The following is a 22,532-nucleotide window of genomic DNA, read 5'->3' on the forward strand; positions in this document are numbered from 1 at the left end:
CCCGGATTCAAACCTGCAACCTTTTGGTCCACAAGGTCAGCAGCTCAGCACTTTAAGACACTGCACCACCAGAGTGAATTACAATGAATTAATTCACAAAAACGTACAAATAACATCAAGTTATAGACTCTTAGGAACTGGGGTCTGTATTTCTTGGGGCTACGGCTGTGATATATGCACCACTTCTTGAATTTCCATACCAGGAGGCAAGCACTTCTGGTATGGAAAAGTTACTTTTCCTTTGATGGCAGAAATAATAGCTTGGACCATATAAGGGCAGCCCTATTTGCTTCCTCCAGTTTCACTTATTAGGCACAATACCCACTCTACCACCTTACCTGTCTGTTCGGAATGCTCCCTGCACAAATGCCATGCTGTACTCTGAACTTCTGAGGTCATCCTCATCTGTTCCTTCCCACGGCTTTATGGGACTGCTGTCTGTATTTCTCTTGCAAAGCAAGTGGTCAGGATACTGTCTGCGGGCAGAATCCGTTGTTTCTCATTATTCACCTCATTGCTGGCACCAACATCACTCAGAAGTATAAGTTTTACTGTCCTCCATCAGAGAGGAACATCCACTGAAACTTTCGCTGTACAATCTGATGCAAATAGCTTCTGATGCAAACAGCTAACAGGTATCGGCCACTAAGAAGACAGTTCTCTCAGCAAAAGCCAGATACCGTATAAGGCAGTACATAATTCTGGATGGTTTTGGGGTATACTCTTAGCATTCCTGAACAAAGTAAATATTTCGCTTCACAAAAAACTGTCAGAGACTTAGAACCAAGGGCAACGCTTAATTTTTTTCAAGGAAGCAACATTGGCCCAGATGAAAACCAGTCAGTGCTGCCAGCAATGGTGGGCAGTGCCAGGCCCCAGTAGGCAAGGTGGCAGTATTGTCAGAAATATTTAAAATTAACTATTTACAAAGACATGGTTCCAACCTGAGTTCAGCTTACCTGAAGTATACATTGAGGTCAACTGATGCAACAGAATGGCAGCAACTGACGATCACAGCAACACTAAGATCATGGGATACATTTAACCGGATAAGCGGAGGCAGTGTGTCTGCATTCTCCTCCTCTTGCCCTTCTGATAGGTAAAGGGAGATATCAACATAGGCCAGGTACGTTCCATCCGTAGCATCAAAGAAATCTTTGCAGCCATGTTAAAGAAAGGCACTAACTCAGATGTGTAATAGGTATACATGCATTGTACGAGAGTTATCCAGAAAGTAGATTACGTTTTGGAATTAAAAATGAACAAAGTATAGGAGAAAACATTTACCATATGGAGTTGAAAGCCACACCCAAATACCACTTCTCAACATAGTCGCCATTCAAATCTAGGCACTTATCATAGCGATGAATGAGCTTGGCAACTCCTTCCCCACAAAACTCTGCTGCTTGCATCCTCAACCAGCCGGTCACCCCTTCCTGCAGCTGCGTAACGTCGCCAAAGAGCTGCATTGAGGACGCAAGCAGCAGAGTTTGGTGGGGAAGGAGTTGCCAAGCTCATTCATCGCTATGATAAGTGCCTAGATTTGAATGGCGACTATGTTGAGAAGTGGTATTTGGGTGTGGCTTTCAACTGCATATGGTAAATGTTTCCTTCTATACTTTGTTCATTTTAAATTCCAAAACGTAATCTACTTTCTGGATAACCCTCGTATTTAGTATTACAATATAAGGCACTATGGGTCTCGTTTTAAAGCGAAACGGTGGGATAAAAATAATAAATAAATAGCAAGTACATAAATAATACATTAACAAATATTGAAGCATCCTCCCTCCACTTTGTTGTTTCCATTTAAAGCACAAGTGGGGAACATTTTCAAATAAGCACTGCTATACCGAAGGGCTGCACAGGATTCAGATGGGGCCAAGGCCAAAAACGAGTAGGACATATATCCTTTCCTACTTATGAATAGACTCTTGTTCTTTAAGCAGAGGTTGGATGGCCATCTTCTTTGGGAAGGTTTAGTCATGTATTTCTATACGGCCGAGTGTTAAAAGTTGGAAGGAACCACAAGGACCCCTTAAGTTTATGAGTCACCCTCCAACCCACCCATTCCTTTGAAATCTAGCCTCCCCAGCACAAACAGCTGAGATAAAGAAAATGTTATCTGCACTCCTTTCTTACTGGTCAGATATCTATTTTATCAGGAATGACCACAGAGAGGGTTTCCATGCAGAGCAAATAATAAAACGAGGAAGAAAAAATGATCAGTAAGTTTTAATAGAGGGAGAAGGCTATGACAAAACAGGAATAAACAGGAGCAGGTTATTAAGGGTAGTAAGTCAGACACAAATCACTTTGCCTAGACAGCTGGCCATCAGTTTCAGACACACAACTTCAAAGGATACAGATCCAACCAGACTCGTCTAACAAGAAGACAATGCCTCTGCAAAGGGTCACATCCACTATCCTCTCTGCTGCTTGTGGTGACAGATGGAGAACAAAGCAATCCTTCAGGGTTATGGCTGCCGGTTCTCCCGCAGGAAAAGAAAGACGTGCGAGAATAATTTTGTTGAGCAGCACTAAAGCTTTGCCATTTTCAAATGACAGCAGCCTCAACGAGGAGAGCGAAGAGAAACCTGCACGATTATGACAAACGGCACCTTTTCACAATCTCAGAGGGGAACAACGAAGCACACAGAGAGACAATAGGCTTTACTTTTTGTGAAAGATAAATGACAACACACAAAGGTACACCTCATTCCTGGATAAGTCATTGGACACATCTTCAGAAGAATGGAAACCGTTTTAGCAATACATATCGAAAGGAAATACCTTATATGCAGATCTGGAGACATAAAGCATTGGGATATTGACTTGTAAATATTAAAACAAACAAAAGTAAGCCATTTGCTGGACATAAAGTGGAACAAAACATGTTAAATGTATAGAGAAACCGACAAAAAAGAAGCTGGAAACCCATGTTCAAAACTAATTTCTGTATATATTGATAGTTTTAGAGTTACAGATAGAAATGTACGATTGTCAAGCTATCATTGTCGAAGTTTGTCTATGTTTATGTACTTATAAGTATTGTTGCGTTTCCTTTTGTGTGCTTCTTCTTGTCAAAATTGTAATTAAAAATATTGGCCACTCACTCTTATCCTTAGAAGCAACCAGCCTTGTCAGTCTGTCTTCGGGAAGACTTTCCCAGAGCACGGCTTCACATTTTCCAGCCTCCAGAGTTACTTCATATATGAAAAGATTGTGGCTCTTGCTGAGAGCAAGGAGCCTGGGTCCCTCCGCTGTAGGATCCTCTTCTTCGACACTCTCCCATAGAAAGCTGAAATGACAACATTTTCATAGATATGACCTTTCATATCTACCTGAACTTGTTTCAGGTAGAGGATGCAATTCTCTATTTGGTCATGGTCAAGAGACACAGGCACTGACTCCAGGTCCAAAACTTCAGCTTTTGGGTTTTCTGTCATGATGGTCAACAGAGTTGTGCATGGAATTCGTCTCTCCCGCTTCCTTCATTTAATAATACAGTAGAGTCTCACTTATCCAACATAAACGGGCCAGCAGAACGTTGGATAAGCGAATATGTTGGATAAGAAAAAGCCTATTAAACATCAAAATAGGTTATGATTTTACAAATTAAGAACCAAAACATCATGTTATACAACAAATTTGACAGAAAAAGTAGTTCAATACACATTAATGCTATGTAGTAATTACTGTATTTACGAATTTAGCACCAAAATATCACAGTATATTGAAAACATTAACTACAAAAATGCATTGGATAATCCAGAACGCTGGATAAGTGAGTGTTGGATAAGTGAGACTCTACTGTATTAGTATAGTATAACATTATTATATATTATTATATCGTTAAATTGACATAGGAGGCATGGTGGAAAGATGTCTTCCTGGTTGGGGGAAACAATCAGGGCCATCTAACAAACTCCCCAAAATGGATGCTCCCAGGCAGGAAGCAGCCAGGCTTTGAAGCTGCAAGACTAATCGATGCTAATCAGGCTGGATAATTGCAACATTCACACTTGCTTCCAATAGACAAGAGTTCTTTCTCCCAGCCTGGGCATCATTCCACAGATAGGTAAAGGTAACGGTTTCCCCTTGACATTTGGTCGTGTCTAACTCTAGGGGTTCGTGCTCATCTCCATTTCTAAACCAAAGAGCCAGCATTGTTCGTAGACACCTCAAAAGTTATGTGGCCAGCATGACTGCATGGAGCGCCATTACCTTCCCGCCAGAGCGGTATCTATTGATCTACCTACATCTGCATGTTTTCGAACTGCTAGATTGGCAGAAGCTGGTGCTAACAGCGGGCGCTCACTGCCTTTCAGGTCAGCAAGTTTCAGGTCTAACTAATGTTTTAATTGATGTGGTACTGTTTTATTGTTTATTAAGATGCCGTTGTTTTATTGAATGTATTTCGGGCAATGTAATTTGCCGACTGTTGTAAGCTGCCCTGAGTCCCTCCAGGTGAGAAGGGCGGAGTAAGAATGATGCAAATAAATAAATAAATAAATAAGTTCAACAGCTCGGCGGTTTAACCCACTGCACCAACAAGGGCTCCTCATATATTGCATAGATGTAGAGTCTCACTTATCCAACGTTCTGGATTATCCAACGCATTTTTGTAGTCAATGTTTTCAATACATCGTGATATTTGGGTGCTAAATTCGTAAATACAGCAATTACTACATAGCATTACTGCATACTGAACTACTTTTTCAGTCAAATTTGTTGTATAACATGATGTTTTGGTGCTTAATTTGTAAAATCATAATGTAATTTGATGTTTAATAGGCTTTTCCTTAATGCTACCTTATTGTCCAACATATTCGCTTATCCAACATTCTGTTGGCCCGTTTATGTTGGATAAGCGAGACTCTACTGTACTGCACAGATATATATATATATATATATATATATATATATATATACACACACCCCACTTGCATAGTTTCCAACAGTTCTCACAACCTCTGAGGATGCTTGTCATAATGTGGGCGAAACGTCAGGAGAGAATGCTTCTGGAACATGGCCAGACAGCTCGAAAGACATGCAACAACCCAAAATCCACATTGAACTGGAATATATGTCAGTGTGGACTCATATAAGCCAGATATTGTGGGATTTTGTGGTGATATGGCTGTGTGGAAGGGCCCGAATTGGGAAGGCTTACTCTTCCCAGCGGCCCGGCAGCAGCGCGGCCTCCTCCCCGGACACGCGTAGCCCCGTCCTCGTCACGCTCGCCAGCACTTCTCGGGCTCCACGGCTCAGCTTGGCCCGGCTCGTCTTCTCCTCCGGGAAGTCCCGGGACGGAAGCAGCAGCACTCTCAGCGGGGCCGCCATCCCGCTTTGATTTCCTTTCCTTCAAGAACCGGAAGCCGCCATCTTGGAAAACGTTCCCTCAGAGAGAGAGGACTCCATCTCCCGACACGCCTCGCGCGGGGGATTCCGGCCAGGCTGAAGGGCGGGCGCGTCGCGGGCGTCGCCGGGAGATGTAGTGTGAGGCTCTTTCGGGCCTTGCTGCGGCCTTGGTGAGGCAGATGGAGCCTTCGGAGCGGGCGAAGGGCAGTCGCGGGGCTCCTCGGGGGCGGGATGCTGTCGCTGGGGCTGCTGTGGCGGGCGCTGGCGGGCGGAGGCCATGAGAAGAAGGAGGAGAAGGGGAAAGAGGACGAGGAGAAGAAGCCGCCGCGGAGCCGGGCCCGGGCCATGGAGCAGGAGCGGGCGCTCGAAGTCTACGGTCAGTGGCCTTGGGACGGGGCCTAACCCTAACCTTTCCTCAGGGAGCCAGGCATGGGCAAATTTGGGCCTTCCAGGGGTTTTGGACTTCATCTCCCATCATTCCTCACAGCCTCAGGCCCCTTCCTTTTCCCCCTCAGCCGCTTAAGTGAGTACACATTGAACTAGAATATACAGTAGAGTCTCACTTATCCAACACTCGCTTATCCAACGTTCTGGATTATCCAACGCATTTTTGTAGTCAATGTTTTCAATATATCGTGATATTTTGATGCTAAATTCGTAAATACAGTAATTACTACATAGCATTACTGCATATTGAACTACTTTTTCTGTCAAATTTGTTGTATAACATGATGTTTTGGTGCTTAATTTGTAAAATCATAACCTAATTTGATGTTTAACAGGCTTTTCCTTAAACTCTCCTTATTATCCAACATATTCGCTTATCCAACGTTCTGCCGGCCCGTTTACGTTGGATAAGTGAGACTCTACTGTATATAAGTGTCGACTTAGATAAGCCAGTTCAACACATATATTGTGGGATTTTCTGCCTTGAGTACTGAAATACTGAAAACACTATACTTCTAGAATAAGACTGGAGGACAAGACGAATAAGAATAATGAATTAGAACTGAAGGAGCAATGTCATTTAACGCTAAACCTATATTTATTTATTTATTTATTCAAAACATTTATATTCCGCCCTTCTCACCCCGATGGGGACTCAGGGCAGAGCACAACATATATATGGCAAACATTCAATGCCAGGACATAAAATAATCCATAAATATACATAAACACTAAAATCAGTTACCCGTATATACTCGAGTATAAGCCGACCCGAATATAAGCCGAGGCACCTAATTTTACCACAAAAAAATTGCGAAAACATTGACTCCAGTATAAGCCAAGGGTGGTAAATTTCAGAAATAAAAATAGATACCAATAAAATTACATTAATTGAGGCATCAGTAGGTTAAATGTTTTTGAATGTTTACATAAAGCTCAGATTTAAGATAAGTGTCCAACTCTGATCAAATCATTATTCTTATCTTCAATGTAAATGTGCTTATGTATCCTTTTAATAATAATAGAGTAAAATAATACATGTAATAATAATAATAATAAATACAGGAAAATAATACATGTAATAATAAATAGAGTAAATAGAGCACCCATTTGTATTTTAGAATGTTTTTATGTATGTTGATGTACCGTAAGTTAATAATTTTAATCTGATTTTAGTGTATTGTATAATTTTTATATGTGTGTTTATTGTAAGCCGCCCTGAGTCCCCTCTCGGGTGAGAAGGGCGGGATATAAATGTTGTAATAAATTGTAATAATAAAAATAAAATAATAAATGCAATAATAAAAATAAGATCAGAGTGAAATAATAAATGTATAATAATAATAATAATAATAATAATAATAATAATAGAGTAAAATAAATGTAATAGGAGCAACAATAATAGAGTAAAATAATACATGTAATAATAATAATAATAAATACAGGAAAATAATACATGTAATAATAAATAGAGTAAATAGAGCACCCATTTGTATTTTAGAATGTTTTTATGTATGTTGATGTACCGTAAGTTAATAATTTTAATCTGATTTTAGTGTATTGTATAATTTTTATATGTGTGTTTATTGTAAGCCGCCCTGAGTCCCCTCTCGGGTGAGAAGGGCGGGATATAAATGTTGTAATAAATTGTAATAATAAAAATAAAATAATAAATGCAATAATAAAAATAAGATCAGAGTGAAATAATAAATGTATAATAATAATAATAATAATAGAGTAAAATAAATGTAATAGGAGCAACAATAATAGAGTAAAATAATACATGTAATAATAATAATAATAAATACAGGAAAATAATACATGTAATAATAAATAGAGTAAATAGAGCACCCATTTGTATTTTAGAATGTTTTTATGTATGTTGATGTACCGTAAGTTAATAATTTTAATCTGATTTTAGTGTATTGTATAATTTTTATATGTGTGTTTATTGTAAGCCGCCCTGAGTCCCCTCTCGGGTGAGAAGGGCGGGATATAAATGTTGTAATAAATTGTAATAATAAAAATAAAATAATAAATGCAATAATAAAAATAAGATCAGAGTGAAATAATAAATGTATAATAATAATAATAATAATAGAGTAAAATAAATGTAATAGGAGCAACAATAATAGAGAAAAATAATAAATGTAATAATACCAATAATAATAGAGAAAAATAATAAATGTACCAAATATTCTCGAGTATAAGCTGACCTAAATATAAGCCAACCAGGACCCTCACCCGAGTATAAGCCGAGGGGGGCTTTTTCAGTCTTAAAAAAGGGCTGAAAAACTAGGCTTATACTCGAGTATATACAGTATATTCTCTGTTTTAAGGGGGAAATGCAGAGGGCGTGTGCCTTGCTGTTGCATTGGTTGCACAATGTGCTCTGGGTTGTGCAAATTTTGCAGTTCACTAGCAAGGCCATGTTGCACAACTTAGGCTCAGACGGCCTCTTAATCTGTTAAATGATATTAGAGCAGTGATATTTGAAAGAACAAGGGGCCACTCTCCTCCTGAAACAGGCATCCACAGCTATTGTTATTAAAGGCAATTCCCAAGTTACAGACAAGATACATACAAGCATTACAACAGAATTAAATATTAACAGTATTCAAAATCAGAGTTAGAACCCTTAAAACCGATTAAGCTCTGGTCAGATCGCAAATAGGAAGGAAGCGTGGGAACCCTCCTTTATTATACTGTCACAGGGCAAGAACACAAATGTGAACGTGAAGCTTATGAAATGAGTTTGCAGAATACATGTCCACAGATGGAACAGTAAAGGTGACAGCACCACCATGCCACACAATGTGGATCCATGAAACGATCCCAAAGAGTGCTGTTTCTGCAGTGATGCCAAGGCACCACAGCACAGAAAAGCAAATCCTTGGGCTCTAGAACCAGGCTTGATCTTCCCAGTGGTTTTGCAGCTGCATAGAATCAAACTTTTTTTAATCGTGTCAAAAGCAACTTGAGAACATATTGCAAGTTGCTTCTGGTGTGAAAGAATTGGCCATCTACAGAGACGTTGCCCAGGGGACATCCGAATGTGTTATCATTCTGCTGGGAGGCTTCTCTCATGTCCCCACAAGCTAGAGCTGACAGATGGGAGCGCAACTCATCTCATGGATTCGAGACACCAACCTTCTGGTCAGCAGTTCAGTCGGCACAAGGGTTTAACCCATTGCGCCACCATGGATCGAACTTAATTTTCCACTTATAATCAAATAATTGTGATGTCTTTGCACCTGTTGTAGATATAATTCGAACCATCCGGGACCCAGAAAAGCCCAACACTTTAGAAGAGTTAGACGTGGTGACGGAAAGCTGCGTTGAAGTGCATGAAACCAGCGAAGATGAATATTTGGTTACTATCAGGTTTACGCCAACTGTACCTCATTGTTCTTTGGCCACTCTCATTGGTAAGGTCTTGGTGTATTTATGTCTGTATTTTCCTGCTGCTTGGTTCAAAATTTAGACATTGTATTCCTTAACGAAAAATAAACCTTAGAAAAGAAACAAGTAGCAAACCACGTTTAAAAATGCATGCTATTTGCCATGTTTACAAACAAAATGTATGAACAGGCTATGCAAGGCTGCTTGCTAAATAGATACAGTATATGGAAGATAGTTCCATCTTGTCTCTTGTGCCATAGCAACATGCTATGCTAATTTTATATACATATATATAAAATATAATTTATAATTTATATATATATATATATATATATATATTTATAATAATTTATAAATATATAATATATTGTATATACTAATAATATTGATAATAATATTATAATGGAACACAAAATTATACTACTAATAATACAATATAATAATATTAATTATATATTATATATTAAATGTAATATTACTAATAATATTACCATATAATGATATAGTACAATATAGTAATTTAATGCTTATATTGAGCTATTCTAATAATATATTGTATGTTCATTTGATTTGTAAGCCGCTTTGAGTCCCCTTCAGGGTGAGAAGAATGGGATATAAATATAGTAAATAAATAAATATGCAGAAAGAAATCTGAAATACTTTTTGTTAAAATGTAGGGCTGTGTTTGAGGATCAAGCTTCAGAGATGTTTACCTTTTAAACACAAGGTATGTCATTTGCACGCTTCATTTCTATATCTAAAACGTACTGTATAATGAAATCCAAAAGGCCAGTGGGTTTGTAAATCACAAAGGGAGATTCTGCTTCCCCAAATGTGAGTTAATTACAGCCAGAATTGGCTTTCCAAAGATACAATTATTGTGTGACTTCAGACACTCACAAAAATTGAAAGTGTATACACATAGAGGCCCAAGGGAGGAAAGAAATGGAAATGCTCATATTTGAGACTTACGGGGTTTTCTGGTGTTTAATTAAACACATTTGGGAGAAAGGGAACATGCTACCCCTGTTTTCTTACTCGGTTTTACCACACACAAGTGATGAGTCTGAAGGAGAAAGCCTATTTTATTCCTGTGAGCCAGAATTTGGAACATCCAGGCCTTGTGGCTTTCATGGAAAACCTTCATAGATAGAGTCTCCTCCTCCTCCTCAAACACATTTATGCACATGAGCAAAGTATGTATGAAGATGGTAAAGTTGGAATGCCGTTTTCTTACGTGGAGCAGTTGTGGTTTTTTGTCCACAACAATAGGGCCTTTTCCATCACAGATAGCTGTCCTTATAGCAGTGTGCATTTTGTTGTGATGTGGGAACGAAATATATCTAAGGGGACAATTTTGTGTCTCATTTAGCTAGAAATCTTCATATCTGAGGGAGCACATTCCATCGAGGAGGACAGTAAGTATATCTCCAGGTTATTATTTCACACAAAGGTGCGTTTCCTCATGTGGTGGATGCAGGAGGGTGGTTTTCTCCAAGGAGGATAGTACCAGATGCAAATGAGAGTGTTCTTTGTTTTTGAGAAGCTTTAGTTTGTGAACATGTGACACATTGAGGACATGGTGAAGTTAAGTCACTGCAGCTGCAAAAAAAAACTGTCTTGGAAAACAGTTCAAAATCTCTGTCCTTAGATAGCTGAGACTGAGGAGCCTGTATTTTCTGAGTTTGCAAAATGTTTTTAATGTTTTTTCATTCCTTTGGTGTATTTACATGAGGCCAAAACAAATAGAGATCACTGGGACATTTTTAAAATGGGTGTTAAGGCGCTAGACCAGGAGCATTCCTCTTTTCCCCTTGTTGCCCCTTGTTGCATGGGAAAGGTTCAGAGTTACTGCATGGGAGGCAGTTTTCCAGTTAAGACTGGTTTAAGGGTATCAATTATGGCAGGCCAGCCTATAAGATCCAGCATTTTGAACCAAGTCAGAAGTGATAGCAAGGAAGAAGACACCATGAAAGCAAAGCATGAAGGAAGACATTGGCTCATGTATTCCTGTTGAAATTATCATTTGCACCTCAGCATTGTATTTGTGCCACATTGTATTGTACTACAAATAAGCATTAGACCCAGGCTTATAATATTTCATTCCTGACAGATACTAAAACATGGGGTGGAGGAATGCAACTAGCTGGTTCCTTAAACACACATTTCAACAAGACATATACCACTACCAGCTTTTTTCTTCCAGACTAATCTACATGGAGGCATACAAATATATTTCTGTCAGTAATTTATCTACTGTATATACTCGAAGATAAGCTAAGTTTTTCAGCCCTTTTTTTTTAGCTGAAAAAGCCTCCCTCGGCTTATAATGGGGTCAAAGTCAAGGCCGGGCAACAGAACCTGGAGGCCATTGCTTGCAATATATGATATATTTCTCTCTTACCCTCCCTTATCAATGTGTTCTCCAAAGCCTCCCTCGCTCTTAACCAAGGGAATCTTTCAAAAAGATGCCCTTGCAAGTCAGGAAGAAGAAAAAATATATATCCATTAATCTTATGAAAGCATTTTCTCCTGAAATACAGTGTTCCCTCACTTATCGCTGGGGTTAGGTTCCAGGACCACCCGCAATGTGAAAATCTGCGAAGTAGGAACGCTATATTTATTTTAATATTTATACATTATTTTAGTAGTTATACACTATTTTAAGTCTTTATCAACCAATTGTGTGTTGATAAATTGCCTCTTTCTCCTGCCATTGCCGCTTGGGCTCCTTTACTCTCCCTTTGGCTTCTCCTTCTTCCCTTCCTTAGGCTGTAAATTGTACTTTTTAAAGATTTATAATAGTCTTTTAGAGTTTATTTAAAACCGCGAAACAGTGAATCCACGAAAAGTGAACCGCGAAGCAGTGAGGGAACACTGTATTTGTTAAACTCTCCTATAGATTTGCAATCCCTATGTACTTATATATCTGTATCTATATACATTAATTTTATATATGAATTTTCCCCTCGTATGTTTGCAGGTCCTTGCAAATCCTATATACATATAGATCCATGTACCTGTATATCTGTATCCATATATATACATTATTTAACCTACTGATGCCTCGATTAATGTAATTTTATTGGTATCTATTTTTATTTTGAAATTTACCCATAGCTGCTTCATTTCCCACCCTTGGCTTATACTCGGGTCAATAAGTTATCCCAGTTTTTCGCGGTAAAATTAGGTGACTCGGTTTATATTTGGGTCAGCTTATACTCGAGTATATACAGTATATACCTTATGTACCTGGTGTTGCTCAGGTTTGCATTGGTATTTTTAAGAGTATTCATTAGTAAAAGATAGTGGTTAGTCTTATGATTGAAGGGATGGTTCTATCACCAGAGTGAAACACAAGCAGGACTTTCTGCAAACCCGAGCAATGCCAGGAGCCTAAGCTGATTATTAATAAAAGCCTCCTTGTTTGTTTTCATCCCTGTCCTGCATACTGCAGTCAACAAGCAAATCAATGATAAGGAGAGAGTGGCAGCTGCCATGGAGAACCCCAATCTGCGGGAGATTGTGGAACAGTGCGTCCTGGAACCGGACTAGTTCCCATGATGGCCACCGACAAGGGACTTTGCTGGCACATGGGTATTAATGTCTTTGTATAAAAGATGGAGGCCTTGGATTTAATATTGTAGAGTACTTTATACCTCTGCATATTTTTAAAGAATCATTTTATTAAAAAACATTTAATATAAGAGAGCGAGAGAGAGCAGTGTGTGGCTCAATCGTAAGTGAACCTCAAATGATTGTGGGAAACTCACAGTCCTTATGGAAAATTGATTTTACAAAAAAAAAAAAAAGATTTATCGGCTCGGTCTGTCGTCTTCTCATGTATATAAGCATCACATTTTTAAAAGTCTGATTGTGAGTTAATTTTTGATCTTGTGGAATGTATTTGGACTGCAGCAATGTGAAAGATGAATAAAACGCTGATTTCCTCAAACCAGAGTTATTTAAATGTTGTTAAAATAAAGCTAGGTGGAAGCAGGCTAAGAAGAGTGTATTTTAGATCTGTCTCAAGGAAAGTGTGACACAAATCCCACATTTTCTTTATCATTGTTAGAAGCGACTTGAGGACATAATGCAAGTCGCTTCTGGTGTGAGAGAATTGGCTATCTATTTATTTATAATTGACATTATTTAAGTTGTCCAGGGGGCACTGGGTTGTGATAGCTGGGAGGCTTCTCTTGTATCCCCGCAAGCTAGAGCTAACATATGGGAGCTCACCTCATCTGGCGGCCTTCTGATCAGCAACCCAACCTTGAGGTCAGCAGTTCAGCTGGCACAAGGGTTTAACCCACTTAAATCCCACATGATGGCTGCAATCAACAAATATTTGTTGAGTCAACCCACTGAGCTCAGTAGAAGGGATACATGGAATCCCTCCATGTGTTTATAAACATGCATAATATAAACATAAGCACATTCAGGCCTTTCTTCCCCATCTTTTAATTTCTTCATTTCAACTTCTTGATAAAAGTTCTGGCTTTTCTGAAGAGCTTGCATGAGTCATCTTGTCGTATGACATTATATAAATTCCAACACAGGCTTCCAGTAATGTTTCCTTTCCGTTTTCTGTTGTCTTCTTGCATTGCCTTCTCGATAAAACCCAAGTGTTACGTGAAGTGAATTATGAGGTCTGTGTTATCAATAAAAATGTCAAGATTCAACCTTTCCTTCTTTTAATCATGGTTCATTTGCAAAAGTTGAAGGACATTGGGCACCAGAGGCCAGAAGATAACAGTTCCACGTGTTTTGCTCAACATTGACCAGGAGGTGGCTGTGGAGCTCTTTCCCCGCACTAGGAAAGAGAAGCACACAGTTCCAGATACAAAGGAAAACAAGAGGTTTCAGGACAGATACAACTTTCAAGAGAAGGCAGTGTGCAGATTTTATTTGGCACAAGCTTTTGTGGGCTGGAAACCATCTGAAACATCTGAGGCTGTGCCTTTTGGTGGAATTAATCCAGGAAAAAGCTTGATGCCAGACCAAATGTGTTTGAGAGAAAGTGGATGAGCCTCAGAAATGTAAGAAGATCGGATTTTTTGTTTTTTTGCAAAAGCTCTGTATGTTTTGGATGAAATATGTCAGGACTTTTTTTTTAGAAAATCAGAAACATCTTTTTAGCATGTGTCTCCTTAGAATCCGTGTCTCCTTTTCTCCCTTAGAATCCATTGCTTGGCTTCTTTGAGATGTCACAACTCTTTGCTGCCATCGCTGTAACAGAACATAGAGCAAAATATGCTGCAGAAACAAAGTTTTTGCGGTTCAATTTTCCCATGTTTTTATGATAAAATCAATAAGGATATGACATTTGTAACCCAGGAACAAAAATTGTGTTACATAGAGTGGTTATTATTTGATGCACAACAAGATTAGTACACAGCAAACAAGATCACTATTCTGGCTGTTGTATGTCGGACACTTTCCAAGTGTCTAGGACTATGATGTATCAGCGAATAATGTGTGCAGACCCAAGTAGGGTGGCCTTTTGCAGCTGGCAGATGGTGATTTTGTCAGCACTGATGGTTTTCAAGTGCAGGCCAAGGTCTTTAGGCACTGCACCCAGTGTGCCGATCACCACTGGGACCGCCTTGACTGGCTTGTGCCAGAGTCTTTGCAGTTTGATCTTTAAATCCTCGTATCGCTTAAGCTTTTCTAATTGCTTCTCGTCAATTTTGCTGTTGTTGCAACATCAACGATCCATACTTTGTTTTTTTAACATGATGGTGAGGTCAGGAGTCTTGTGCTCCAAAATCCTGTCAGTCTGAATTCAGAAGTCCCAGAGTAGTTTAATGTGTTCATTTTCTCTAACTCTTTCAGGCTTGTGATCCCACCAGTTCTTTGTCACAGGCAGATGGTTTTTGTGGCACAAGTTCCAATGGATCATCTTATGCCTCTGCTTGTAGTCCGTCTGCACGATCTTGCAGCAGCTGAGTATGTCATCCATCCTTTCATCTGCTTCCTTGCAGAATCTACGCTTGGGATCTGTAGTTGACTTTTCAATTCTGGCTTTGATGGCATTGGTTCTAATGGCTTGTTCTTAGGCTGAAAAAAGAGACGGAGGGCCTGATTCTTGCAAAGTTCCATTTATGAGCCACATCCATGTTTTTTCCTTGTCAATTTTGCTCTCAATTTTTCCCAGGAACTGCCCATGGAGAGCCTTCTTTCACCAGTTTTCTCTTCTGCACTGGATTATGTTTTTACGGTATTCACCCTTTGTCTTTTGCACTTGAAGCAGTTTACTACTATTGACTTCCATCCATGTTGGTTCTTTCACATAATCTGCCAATGATGATGATGATGATGATTATTATTATTATGAGATAGAGCAGTGTGATTTTCTAAAGCCAAACTCTGTTTCTTCCATGTAGGATCTCAACCCCATTAGTTAACCAGAGTAGACCCATTGAATCAATTGCTTTGCAAATTGCTACAGTAGAGTCTCACTTATCCAAGCCTCGCTTATCCAAGCCTCTGGATAATCCAAACCATTTTTGTAGTCAATGTTTTCAATATATTGTGATATTTTGGTGCTAAATTCGTAAATACAGTAATTACAACATAACATTACTGCATATTGAACTACCTTTTCTGTCAAATTTGTTGTATGACATGAAGTTTTGGTGCTTAATTTGTGAAATCATAACCTAATTTGATGTTTAATAGGCTTTTCCTTAATCCTTCCTTATTATCCAAGTTATTCACTTATCCAAGCTTCTGCCGGCCCGTTTAGCTTGGATAAGTGAGACTCTACTGTATGTTTAAATGTTTATATATTTGTAGATTTCAAACTACTGAAAGGCTTTGAATGTAAGCCGCTTTGTGTCTCCTTGTTGGAGAGAAAAGTGGGGTATAAATAAACATAATAATGTGGGAATGGAAATCCCAATGATTTGGTGGTTCCTTGCATCGAGATGCCGGAAGCCCTTAAAGCCCATGGCTTGGAGCTCCTCAAATTAAACAGATGGGGTCCAGAGGGAGAGGGTGGGTTTCCTTCTGGAGTTCGAAGTCTTTGGTTTTGGCCCAGTGGCGGCTTTCCAGACACACTTTTCCGCTGGAAACATCTGCTGAAGGTGCTTCCTTCGGACGGAAGCCCCTGCCGCAAAGGGCTCCTTGTTGTGGCAGTTGTTGCTTACTCAAACCAGTGGTTGCTGTTGCTGGGAAAGTCATTTCCTCCATAGAAGAAGCATCTGGGTTTCAGTCTGCCTTTTCTGTCTGGGATTTTGCATGAAAATCAAAGAATGGCAGCATGGCCTGCAAATCCCGTGAGTCTCACTCTTGGAAGGCAACACGAAATACAGTGAAGATTCAATATTCATTTTTGGAACGACTGCATGGCTGGGAGTCTTTAGAATCACTGAGCTGGAAGGGGCACCCATAAGGCCATCCAGTCCAACTCCATTCTGGGGCCGGGCTGTGGCGCAGCTGTTGAGCAGCTGCCTTAAATCACTCTGACCATGAGGTCATGAGTTCGAGGCCAGCCCGTGGCGGGGTGAGCACCCGTCAATTAAAAATAAAAAAAAATAGCCCCTGCTCGTTGCTGACCTAGCAACCCGAAAGATAGTTGCATCTATCAAGTAGGAGATAAGGTACCACTTTAAAGTGGGGAGGCAAGATTAACTAATTTACGACCTGGAATGAGGAAGTGCCGTCAGTGTGGATGATGAAGCAGCTGCTCCCCCCTGTGGCCAGAATCGAACATCCCCTCAGAAGAAGGTTAACTTGCCTCTGCGTGTGTCTCTCAGTCTCTGTTTGATGTGTTTATGGGCATTGAATGTTTGCCCTATGTGTGTTATAATGTGATCCACCCTGAGTCCCCTTCGGGGTGAGAAGGGCGGAATATAAATACTGTAAATAAAATAAATAAAAATAAATTCTGCTAGAAAGGGAAAAAAACATAATCCAAGCCCTCCCAGCACAATGCCCATCCAACCCCAGAGAAGATGACTCCAATGGATTCCCAGGCAGTCTATATTTCACCAAAGTTGCAAGGGATCTCCAAAGTGTTGTTGCATGTCTTTCGGGCTATGTGGCCATGTTCCAGAAGTATTCTCTCCTGACGTTTCGCCCACATCTATGGCAGGCAATCCTCTGAGGATGCCTGCCATAGATGTGTGTGAAACGTCAGGAGAGAATACTTCTGGAACATGGCCACATAGCCCGAAAGACATACAACAACCCTGTGATCCTGGCCATGAAAGCCTTCGACAACACATTGAAGATCTCCAAAGTCCATCCAATCCAACCCCCTTCTTTCTTCCAGGCCAGGGAACACAATCCGAGCACTCCCAACAGATCGCCATCCAGCTTCTGCTTAATCGCCTTCAGAAACTACCTAGAGTCAACACATTGAATCAGTTTTTAGTGAGTCATTCGGTTGATATATCCAGTGTATTCTATTTGCATTGGAATGATCAGAAAGCGCGAGCCCATCCTGCTTACACAACTATGAACACAACATGCCGGGCCGGGCTGTGGCGCAGCTGGCTAGTAACCAGCTGCTATAAATCACTACTGACCGAGAGGTCATGAGTTTGAAGCCCGGGTCGGGTTAAGCCTCTGACCATTAAAAAAAAAAAAGCCCAGGCTTGCTGTTGACCTATGCAGCCCTGAAAGACAGTTGCATCTGTCAAGTAGGGAAAATGTATGTACGCTTTATGCGGGAGGCTAATTTAACTAATCTACAACACCATAAAACTGCTCACGAGGAAAAGAATGAGGAAGAACAGCCACCAATGGACGGTGAAGCAACAGCTCCCCCTGTGGCCGGAATCGTGAAGCTGGAAAGATGTTATAATGCCTCTGTGTCTGTCTAAAACTGAATGTTGTTTGTCTGTTGGCATTGAATGTTTGCCATATATGTGTTCATTGTAATCCACCCTGAGTCCCCTGTTGTGCTCATTGCACAACAGCCCCAAACAAGTCTAGGGCACCAAATTATCTCGGTTGTGAACATTTGCATTTTTAAACCCAGCAACATCTGGGTTTAAAATTGCAGTCATTTCAAGAAAACGACCAGCTGGACTGATGAGATTTTCAGCAGAGTCAGAATGGTATTTCCAGACATTTCTACAAAGTGGCTGAATGTAGAGAAAGGAACCTAGAGGATGCCTGTCATAGATGTGGGTGAAACGTCAGGAGAGAATGTTTCTAGAACCAAACAGCCTGGAAAACTCAGAACAACCCAGTGATTCTGGCCATGAAAACCTTCAATGGCAAATTCATCTTAGTTTCAACAAAGTTTCTGGAGTATATCAACTCACTTATTGCGGGGGTTACATTCCAGGACCACCAGCAATAAGTGAAAATCTGTGAAGTAGGGACACTATATTTATTTTAATATTTATACATTATTTTAGTAGTTGTATACTATTTTAAGTCTTTATCAATCAATTATGTGTTGATAAATCGCCTCCCGTTGCCGCTTGGGCTCCTTTTCTCTCCCTTTGGATTCTCCTTCTTGAGACTGTAAATTGTAATTTTTTATGATTTATAATATTATTGTACAGTTTATTAAAAAACCGCGAAACAGCAAATCCGCAAAAAGGGAACCGCGAAGTAGTGAGGGAACGCTGTATCTCACAACCGGAAACAGTTTTGTTTTCTTTCAAATTTGGTGACCTAGCATTTATATTTGCAGATTGCAATCCATTGGTAGATGTATGTGCAAAGAGTTCTCATTACATAGAAGGAAAATAATGTTCTCAGAAAAAAAAATGTTTTGGATCCAAGGAAGTATGTCTTTCACAAGATCTGTTTCACATTACACACGTTGGAAATGTAAGGCTAGGAGCATGTTTTGCACCTTCAAAGCATTTCCCACTGGAAGAAACGGGTCGTATTTTGTTCTGAATTTTTTGCAGCAAAATGGTAGAGCAGGCATGGGCAAGCTTCGGCTCTCCAGGTGTTTTGGACTGCAACTCCCACAATTCCTAACAGCCTACCGGCTGTTAGGAATTGTGGGAGTTGCAGTCCAAAACACCTGGAGAGCTGAAGTTTGCTCATGGCTGTGGTAGGCCTTGTGCATCTTGTCTGACCCAAAAACAGATTTAGGGTTTTGACTCCAGACGTTGCTCATTCCAATGTTTCTCGACTTTTGAAGCAAAGGGAGGCCGTCCTTTGTTCTGGGCAAATATAAGACCCATGGCCAAGAAACCCCAAATGGACATTGGTTGCCACGGGGACCAGATGTGAGTCAGTGTTTACAGGAAACAAACTTCTTCTTCGGAGAGGCATCTCATGAGAGAAACAACGGAGGGTGGTGCCACTTTTTCCAGCCACGTGCCTCACCGGAAAGGAGCAGAAAATCCATGCATTGGGGGGATATTATTATTCATTTCGGCAGTGGCTTGCATCCGCTTTCCTGAGCCTAAGATCCCTGGGAAAACGGTTCCTTCCCAACCCCCCAGTACGGGTCCAGCTTCAAACTGGTTCCAGGGGACCTTTGGGTTGGGATTGAGTGGAACATGTTGTTTTAGAGGCATTCAATGCGCTTTGCTTGGCTAAAGGGAGGGCTTTGGAAAATAATAGTCAAACAACGATTTCATTCACACATTGTGATGGTTTTTAGTGTTAGTTTCTGTGAGTCTCCTTTGGCAGAGAAACATGGATTATTATTATTATTATTGACACAACGACGTTGTATGACACAGCAAACAAGATAGATATGCTGGATTTCGTATCACAAAATCACAAGTCAAACACTTCCCAAGTGTCTAGGACTGTGTGATAATAATAATAATAATAATAATTAATATTTTATGACACAGCAAACAAGATAGATATGCTGGATTTCGTATCACAAAATCTCAAGTCAAACACTTCCCAATTGTCTAGGACTGTGTGATAATAATAATAATAATTATTATTATTATTATTATATTTTATGACACAGCAAACAAGATAGATATGCTGGACTTCGTATCACAGAATCACAAGTCGAACACTTCCCAAGTGTCTAGGACTGTGTGATCTATTTTCGGATGATGCGCGCAGATCCCAGCAGGGTGGCCTTTTGCAGTTGGCAGATGGTGATTTTGTCAATGTCTATTGTTTCCAAATGCCGGCTGAGATCTTTTGGCACGGCACCCAGTGTGCCCATCACCACCGGGACCACCTGCACTGGTTTCTGCCAGAGTCTTTGAAGTTCAATCTTGAGGTCCTGATAGCGGCTGAGTTTTTCCTGTTGTTTTTTGTCACCTGGGATGGCAACATCAATGATCCAAACCTTTTTCTTTTCCACAACTGTGATGTCTGGTGTGTTGTGTTCCAGAACTTTGTCAGTCTGGATTTGGAAGTCCCACAGTATCTTTGCGTGCTCATTTTCCAATACTTTTGCAGGTTTGTGATCCCACCAGTTCTTTGCTGCTGGGAGGTGGTACTTGAGGCATAAGTTCCAATGGATCATTTGGGCCACATAGTTGTGCCTCTGTTTGTAGTCTGTGTGTGCGATTTTCTTACAGCAGCTGAGGATATGATCCATGGTTTTGTCGGTTTCCTTGCACAGTCTGCATTTTGGGTCATCAGCTGATTTTTCAATCTTGGCCTGAATTGCCTTTGTCCTGATGTCTTGCTCCTGGGCTGCAAGGATCAGGCCTTCTGTCTCCTTCTTCAGGGTCCCATTCGTGAGCCAGAGCCAGGTCTTCTATTATTATTATTATTATTATTATTATTATTATTATTATTATTATTATTATTATTATTTGTCCTGATGTCTTGCTCCTGGGCTGCAAGGATCAGGCCTTCTGTCTCCTTCTTCAGGGTCCCATTCGTGAGCCAGAGCCAGGTCTTCTATTATTATTATTATTATTATTATTATTATTATTATTATTATTATTTGTCCTGATGTCTTGCTCCTGGGCTGCAAGGATCAGGCCTTCTGTCTCCTTCTTCAGGGTCCCATTCGTGAGCCAGAGCCAGGTCTTCTATTATTATTATTATTATTATTATTATTATTATTATTATTATTATTATTATTATTTGTCCTGATGTCTTGCTCCTGGGCTGCAAGGATCAGGCCTTCTGTCTCCTTCTTCAGGGTCCCATTCGTGAGCCAGAGCCAGGTCTTCTATTATTATTATTATTATTATTATTATTATTTGTCCTGATGTCTTGCTCCTGGGCTGCAAGGATCAGGCCTTCTGTCTCCTTCTTCAGGGTCCCATTCGTGAGCCAGAGCCAGGTCTTCTATTATTATTATTATTATTATTATTATTATTATTATTTGTCCTGATGTCTTGCTCCTGGGCTGCAAGGATCAGGCCTTCTGTCTCCTTCTTCAGGGTCCCATTCGTGAGCCAGAGCCAGGTCTTCTATTATTATTATTATTATTATTATTATTATTTGTCCTGATGTCTTGCTCCTGGGTTGCAAGGATCAGGCCTTCTGTCTCCTTCTTCAGGGTCCCATTCGTGAGCCAGAGCCAGGTCTTCTCCTTGTCAGCTTTTCCTTCAATTTTGTCAAGGAACTTTCCATGCAATGTTTTGTTGTGCCAGCTGTCAACTCTAGTTTGTAGTGCGGTTTTCTTGTACTGGTTTTTTGTCTGCTGTGCTTTGAGGAGTTTCTGATTGTTGACTTCAATCAAAGCAGGTTCTTCACTTTGCTTTACATCTTCTGCCAGGGCATGTTCTTCTTCTTTGACTGCTTGTTTGACTTGTAAGAGTCCTCTGCCCCCTGATCTTCTATTATTATTATTATTATTATTATTATTATTATTATTATTATTATTATTATTATTATTATTATTAGGCCCCTGGTGGCACAGTGTGTTAAAGCTCTTTATTAATTAATGATGCGGTCAGAAGTTGGGAGCTGTAAGTTCCAATTGATTAAATAGTTGTGAGGATTTCTTAGGGAGAAAAGTTGATCCGTTGGTAATAGTGTTCAGAGCTGGGTTGAATGAGAATCTGTAACTTCTTAAAATTGATTCAATTAGAGTGATAATTTGTCGATATAAAATTCAGTTGCAGGGTAATCAGGGATGATAGAGCAACTGCTTATAATTAATTGAGTGAAAAGAATAGTTGATAGGTGGATAGATTAATTTACAGTGATTTGATTACTAAGATCGATATTTGCCAAATTTCTCACGTTTTGTACTTGTTTAGGATTCTTTCAGCAGCGGTCTGTATTATGCAGTTACTTGCTCTCCTCCGGCTACAGTGTTATTCTTGCTCCGTTCTTACTTTGCCAGTTTATGCAGCTTTCAGTCGCCCAGAGAGCTATCAATGCCTTAAAGCTTTCCCAGTTGTTGTTGTTGTTATAAGAGAGAAGATAGGAAAGCTGTGGAGGAAAACACACAACTC

The 22,532-nt window shown here is 40.0% G+C and overlaps 2 protein-coding genes across 5 annotated transcripts in view; one reads left to right on the forward strand and one right to left on the reverse strand.

Moving 5' to 3' along the window:
- Positions 1–5,423, reverse strand: part of spg11 (SPG11 vesicle trafficking associated, spatacsin) — a 57,509-nt gene extending 52,086 nt beyond the window's left edge. The window contains exons 1-5 of the mRNA XM_062963181.1: positions 5,177–5,423; positions 3,117–3,301; positions 2,367–2,597; positions 960–1,155; positions 339–476 (exon numbers count right to left, since the gene is read on the reverse strand). Of these exons, the coding sequence (XP_062819251.1) occupies positions 339–476; positions 960–1,155; positions 2,367–2,597; positions 3,117–3,301; positions 5,177–5,346 (920 nt within the window). The 5' untranslated portion in view covers positions 5,347–5,423. The remainder of the gene's footprint in view (positions 1–338; positions 477–959; positions 1,156–2,366; positions 2,598–3,116; positions 3,302–5,176) is intronic.
- Positions 5,424–5,454: 31 nt separating this feature from the next.
- ciao2a (cytosolic iron-sulfur assembly component 2A) lies at positions 5,455–16,111 on the forward strand. Of its 4 annotated transcripts, none has more exons than XM_062963179.1 (5): positions 5,460–5,740; positions 9,075–9,239; positions 9,891–9,940; positions 10,586–10,631; positions 15,049–16,111. In XM_062963179.1, exons 1-5 carry the CDS (start codon positions 5,596–5,598, stop codon positions 15,054–15,056), a joined length of 414 nt encoding a protein of 137 aa, XP_062819249.1. In that variant the 5' UTR covers positions 5,460–5,595; the 3' UTR covers positions 15,057–16,111. The 4 variants fall into 4 exon arrangements, with proteins under 4 accessions (XP_062819248.1, XP_062819249.1, XP_008120271.1 ...); XM_003228417.4 differs by lacking the exon at positions 15,049–16,111 and adding an exon at positions 12,671–13,168 and having other exon boundaries at positions 5,465–5,740; XM_062963178.1 differs by lacking the exon at positions 10,586–10,631 and having other exon boundaries at positions 5,455–5,740.
- Positions 16,112–22,532: the final 6,421 nt, after the last annotated feature.

This window comes from Anolis carolinensis, unplaced genomic scaffold, assembly GCF_035594765.1.
Source record: "Anolis carolinensis isolate JA03-04 unplaced genomic scaffold, rAnoCar3.1.pri scaffold_11, whole genome shotgun sequence".
Lineage (NCBI taxonomy): Eukaryota > Metazoa > Chordata > Lepidosauria > Squamata > Dactyloidae > Anolis > Anolis carolinensis.